At 43.8% G+C, this 6000-nt stretch overlaps 1 protein-coding gene across 2 annotated transcripts in view; it reads left to right on the forward strand.

Annotated features, from left to right (window-relative positions):
• The window catches only part of SUMF1 (sulfatase modifying factor 1), a gene marked incomplete at its 5' end in the record, with an annotated part of 80805 nt that overhangs the window by 34024 nt on the left and 40781 nt on the right, over nucleotides 1–6000 (forward strand). For both annotated transcript variants that reach the window (XM_080914699.1, XM_080914698.1), the window contains 3 exons: nucleotides 2870–2952; nucleotides 4420–4542; nucleotides 5256–5370. In XM_080914699.1, coding sequence (XP_080770825.1) covers nucleotides 2870–2952; nucleotides 4420–4542; nucleotides 5256–5370 — 321 coding nt within the window. The remainder of the gene's footprint in view (nucleotides 1–2869; nucleotides 2953–4419; nucleotides 4543–5255; nucleotides 5371–6000) is intronic.

The raw sequence follows: 6000 nt of genomic DNA on the forward strand, positions 1-6000 counted from the left end.
CAAGTGTGTATGAATTGGTTTACTTATCTTTCTTAAAGACTTTTCTTTTAAAACTGTAAGGTAGTTTTACCAGTTTCGATGTAGAGATGAGAAAGGACTGAGAATGTGATAAGACTAAAGGTTTCAGTGTTCTGGCCCAGGCAGGCAGAATTCATTTGTAGCTTTTTTTTTTTGCCTTATCTTTTGAACCTCCATTGCCCCTAGAGGCAGTTTTGGCAATACCAATTGTGGGCTTTTTGTTTGTTTTCTGTTTTTGACTCAGCAAGAAAGGTGAAGTAGATTCCTAGGCAAGGGGCTGCTTTCCTCCATCACATCTTTTTATTTCTTCCTGTGGTTCTATCTCGCCTCAGTGGGACTTGGCAGTTGAATTCTAGGAAAGGACTGACGGGCCACTGCTGCAGCAGCCCTTGGGTCTTCTCTGAAGAACTCAGCTCTACAGATGTTTTCCTTAGAAGAAGGGTTGGGGAGCCAGAGGAGCTTCCTCCTAACCCGCCCATTGTTGTCTCTTCTAAAGACAGGCCTATGGATAAACGCAGCCCTTCACAGTGTAGAGTGAGGAGAGATGGGTGTCACCCAAAGCTATAATCTCTTTGAAGAAGATTCAAACTACTGTTTATTACAGCTCCAAACTAGAAATGTCCAAATGCGCATTTGCAGGCAGAATGGACACAAACAGATTATGTATTTATTTTCATTGCTAAAGGTGGAAGAAATATTTAAAAAAAAAAAAAAAAAAAAAACCCAGAAAAAAATAAACAAAGGTGAGGAAAAAGAACAAAGGCATTTCAGTATCTACTATCCAGGTTTAATATATTTGAATTTAAGGGCTAGAATCTTTCATCAGTAGTGCTTTGTGCTGGAAGTGGAGTTGGCCAGATTGAGTCATGTGATTATTATCCTGAAATCCGGAATTTTCTGAACCCGACCTTTCTGTGCACATCTTCCCCTGACACTGAGTGCACTACCCGTCATTGGCACCAAACAGAACAAACCCAGACTAGCTGTAGATGAGGAGCATGCTCTCAGCTCCAGCATGCTGTGAAATCTGATGCGTTTGTCATGTTAAAGGACAAAATGCCCTTTTTTATCGAAGTGTCTTTTTCCAAATGCCTTTTTCCATCAGGTTGTTGTGGGGATATATTAAATGTTTTGATTGTGTTTATATGGGAAAAAATGGATGAGGGTAGTCTTGGTGTTCACAGTGACAGCTGTCACTGTTAGCAGGGACATAGTTTCTGTCACTCCCACTCCCCCAGCTCACAGGGATGCAGTCAGTGTGTTGAGAATACAGTGGGCACGGGGCCAAACTTGATTCTGCTCTAGTCTATGTTAGAAGAATCATTCCCAAGTTTCTGTTCTTCAGTGTTAGCAGCAATGATTGATTTTTGTGGCTCTCCTTGTGACTGCTTGTCATAGGGTCATGCCCAGGGAGACTGGTTCCCTTTCTCTACTGCTTGCTCAGTGATTACCCTAAGTTGCTAAGGGCCTTAATTAAGTCCTTTATGTTAGAATTCTTCACTGTAATGGATGTTGCTGACTATCTGCAAATGAGTGAGCAGGCCTGGAAAGGGTTTTACTGTGAACAGCAGAGCCACAGTTCAAAACTACTTTTGACTGGCATAAAAACTTTAGATGCTAACCAGTCACTGGGCAGGGTTCCCTCCTCACACTCATTACTCTGGTGAACCCTCCAAATTCTGTAATTAACAGACCCCTCCCCCCCAAAGTGTCTAAGGTTCTAGTAACAGTTTCCTGAGTCTTACCTGATGTTTTAGTTAGGGTTTTACTGCTGTGAGCAGACACCATGACCAATGCAAGTCTTATAAAAGGCAACATTTAATTGGGGCTGGCTTACATAGGTTCAGTTCATTATCATCAAGGTGGGAACATGGTGGCATCGGAGCAGGCATGGTGCAGGTGGAGCTGAGAGCTCTACATCTTCATCTGAAGGCTGCTAGCAGAATACTGGCTTCCAGGCAGCTAGGATGAGGGTCTTAAGCCCACTCCCACAGTAACACACCTACTCCAACAGGGACACACCTCCTAAAAGTGCCACTCCCTGGGCTAAGCATATATGAACTATCACACCTGATTTGGCCCCTTATTTTCTGAGTTAGTTGAGGCTGGATTGAGATCCCATTTCACAGAGGAAGGTCTGTCAGACATCATGAATTTATGCAGTTAATGTTGGGTGCAGATTGAATCATGATTTTTTTTCAGATTTTTTTTTTTTTAAATCGGATATTCTCAGCATTTACATTTCAGATGTTATCCTTTTCCCCCAATTGCATCCCCCATCTCCCTCCCATTGCCTTTATGAAGGTGCCCCTCTCCCAACTACCCTCTCCCACCTCAATACCTTGGCATTCCCTACACTGGGAAACAAGCCTTTGCTGACCAAAGGCCTCTCCTCCCATGAATCATGGTCTTTTAAACATAGTTTCTTGTTTTTCTTCTGCATTCCACTTGATCTCTGGCCACTTTGGATAACCTTTAACCTCATGTTTAATGTGAAGATGAACTGTTTCCCCATCTTTTAAGATGGAGACGTTTTCTATCTCCCACTTGTCACAGGATTATAGAGGATTAATGAGCAGGACAGCCTGAGAAAATCCCTGTAGCCATGTAGCACTTAAATAGACTTGCATCTGTTTAGTTACTTGTCTGATTGAATAGATTTTTTTTTTTGTTTGAATATGTGATTACATGTAAGGCTGTGATCCTGATACTCTGTAAAAGCATATGTTTTTGAACCCAAATAGACCTCATGACCCTATGTGAGAACTTTGTTTTTTTGGCTGTGTGTATGAGTCCGGTGTATTTCTGGAGTCTCAGTAGCTGACAGAAGTCTATTTTTGGTTGCTTTGAGGTTGCAGCTGCTCCATGGTGGTTACCTGTCAAGGGTGCTAATTGGAGACACCCAGAGGGCCCAGACTCCAGTATTCTGCACAGGTGAGTTTGGAATGTAAATAAATAAAATAACTAATGAAAAATTTTCTGTGCTCTTGCAGAACTCAGCAGCTAACTTCATATGTAAAACGAATGGCAAGTGTAACCAGCCACTCTTGGGAAGGCAAGGGATGATGGGAAATAATGTATATGAAGTCCTAGTTACAGTGTCTACTCATGGAAGGCTTTGAATAAACAGACTCTTTTCTGTTTCATTTGGCTTGTAGGAGCTCCTCCTCACAAATTTCCATGGTTTGTACAGACTACAAGGAGATAATTATCTCAAGCAAAACTAGAGATGCACTTGAAACCGGGGGATGAGAGGGAATTTCATTTATGACTTGAGTCCAACAGCTGGGGAGCTGCTCTCCTAACCTCATTCTTCAGATGAAATTTAGGCCTTTGTTTTTAACCACATTCAAGGTTGTTGCCCTTAAAATCAGGGAGTGGGACGTGTATGAACTTCAACTCTAGAGATACAGACCTTTTCAAGGTCTGAGCTGCCTTCTTCTGTGCTAGAAATAGACAGTAAGGTAGAAAGTTGTAGGATCCTTGAGGACCTGCGGTGAAATGGGTCTCTAGCTCCCAATTCATACCTTTTCCCCCAGATTCAAAGTTGAGAGTCAAGATAGTAGAAAGAAAACCCAAAGGAAACTGCATTTTTAATTTGTGGTGCTAAGACTTGAACCCATGGTCATCTGTTCTACTACTGGGCTGCATCCTCAAACTGGAATGTACTTTTAAATTTATGTACTAGACTTGGAGCTGCCCAGGAACATTTGTTGAGTGACTTAATGAATGTCCTGTAGGAATTCAGAGATGCATGAAGAGTTAGGTGGGCCAGACCAGTTTACCTAAAAGTGAGTGGTGATTTCAGCTCTATGCATTTTCTCCATCCTCTAAGGAAAGGCTGACATGGGATCTGCTTGTGTGAGGCGGATGGTGCTAGCTGATCCTTGGCATGTAGATTGTCATTTAGAAACTCACAGATGTGTAAGGGCATGGATGCCAAAACTACAGTGTAGGCCCAACAGAGTTGTGCCTACTTTGCATGGAGCTTTGAGGAGTGTACGGAGTATAAGCTAAGCCTCTGTGCACCTTCTGTCTCTGCTCGGATAGTCACTGGAGACTCTAAGGTCCCCCTAATGATTCTGCAGAATGCAGAGGGAGCCAGAATCGTCTGCTGACTCTCAGCAGCTGAGCCAGTGGGGGCGGAGCTTCTCTGTGTCTGCCACCCATAGAATCTGTGGGCATCCAAGGCTGCAAATTGAAGAGATGCATGAGTACAGAAACACTGTGACCCATTTGGGCATCTAAGAGTTCAGAACTTCCCACTGGAGTGGACAGGTGTGTCACAGCTAGGCTTTGGAATCATGACCAGATGGTGGGTGACTGTGGTCACTTTCTGAATCTACCTTCTACTTTCTGTTGAGGCCAGCATCTCTTTCAACTGCACTTGCTCCTCTCTAGGTCAAATCATCCAGTTCTCCATGTCTCCTGGAATGATGCTGTTGCCTACTGCACATGGGCGGGGAAGAGGTTGCCCACCGAGGCAGAGTGGGAATACAGCTGTAGAGGAGGCCTGCAGAACAGGTACTCATACCAGAAGGCCTTGCCTTATCGTCGATGTGTTGACATTCTCTTCCACCCTTCTTCCTCTGCTCTCTCCTCCCCTCTTCTCTTTACCCCTCTGAACTTGCTGTGGTGACACTATTGGGTGAGACACGAACCCTTTACAGTTCCTAAAGCCAGGTATGGGGATGGACTCTGTAGCCCCAGAGAGAGCTCTGGCTGCACACCCGCTCCTGTGCATGCCTCCTCAGAGCTGCTTGGCAGGCTGCCCTGCCTTTAGCATTTTCTTATTTTAGCTGTCTTCTGAAGCCATGGTATTCTCTGCTTCTACAGCCATGAGACAGAAAACTCATGTTTGGGTCACATCTTCTAGGAAAAGCTTCTTAAAATAGATAAGGCTTAAAAAAAAAAAAAAAAAAAAATGGTGTGCTGTGCCTGCTCATGCTACCATATAAGTCCAGGATGATGCCTCATTTTTCAGATTTCTAGAAGGCTCCTTTCAGTCGTGTCATTTGTTTCAGGCCTTCTCAGTGGTGAGGAGAGACTGAAGTTGTTGTTCACTTGACATGAGTTGTTACAAGGAAAAATTTAAAACTCCCAATTAAAAGTTATATTTACGAGTGCATCTTTTAAAGAAACAGATCACCCAGGACACATGTATGTTGTTTGTTCTCTTCCACTGCATCCTTTCTCTTGACTGTGCGCCATGCTGATGCCTGTGTCTTTCCTCACAGGCTTTTTCCCTGGGGCAACAAACTGCAGCCCAAAGGACAGCATTATGCCAACATTTGGCAGGGGGAGTTTCCTGTGAGCAACACTGGCGAGGATGGCTTCCGAGGAACTGCACCCGTGAGTGAGAGGGGCTTCTACAGAAGGGCTGCTGCGCTCTTGGGAGCTGAGGCACTAGTACTGGGGTGAAAGATCCAGGTCTGCCCTACATGTCTGTGACACTAGGGGTTGAGGCAGGAGGATCAGAACGTTGGCTTGGCTACATAGTTCTAGGCTGGCCCGAGTTATAGGAAACCCCATCTTAAGAACACAAAAACCAGGGCCAGAGAAGTTTATCAGTGGGGAGAGGTACTTGCCGGCAAGTATGCTGACCCAAGTCACCACCTAGAACCCTTAGAGTGGAATGAGAGCAGAATCTCATTAAGTTGTCTCCTGGTTTACACACACACACACACACACACACACACACACACACACACACACACACACACAATCTTAAAAAATAAAGCAAAAACCAACAAACTAACTTTCCCCATCCTTACCAAAATAAATAAATAAATAAATAAATAAATAAATAAATAAATAGCAGAATGAAAGGCATCATTTGCTGTCTGACAGATACTGTTCTTCCTCAAGAATGGCAAATGCTGGAAATCATCAGATGTCTCCTTTAGGGTGCATTTTTTATGACTATTTAATGCACACTATAACAGATTTAGAGAAAGCCTCCCAGTAGAGAGAGGAGAAAGC

Source organism: Micromys minutus (genome assembly GCF_963924665.1).
Source record: "Micromys minutus genome assembly, chromosome: 3".
Classification (NCBI taxonomy): Eukaryota; Metazoa; Chordata; class Mammalia; order Rodentia; family Muridae; genus Micromys; species Micromys minutus.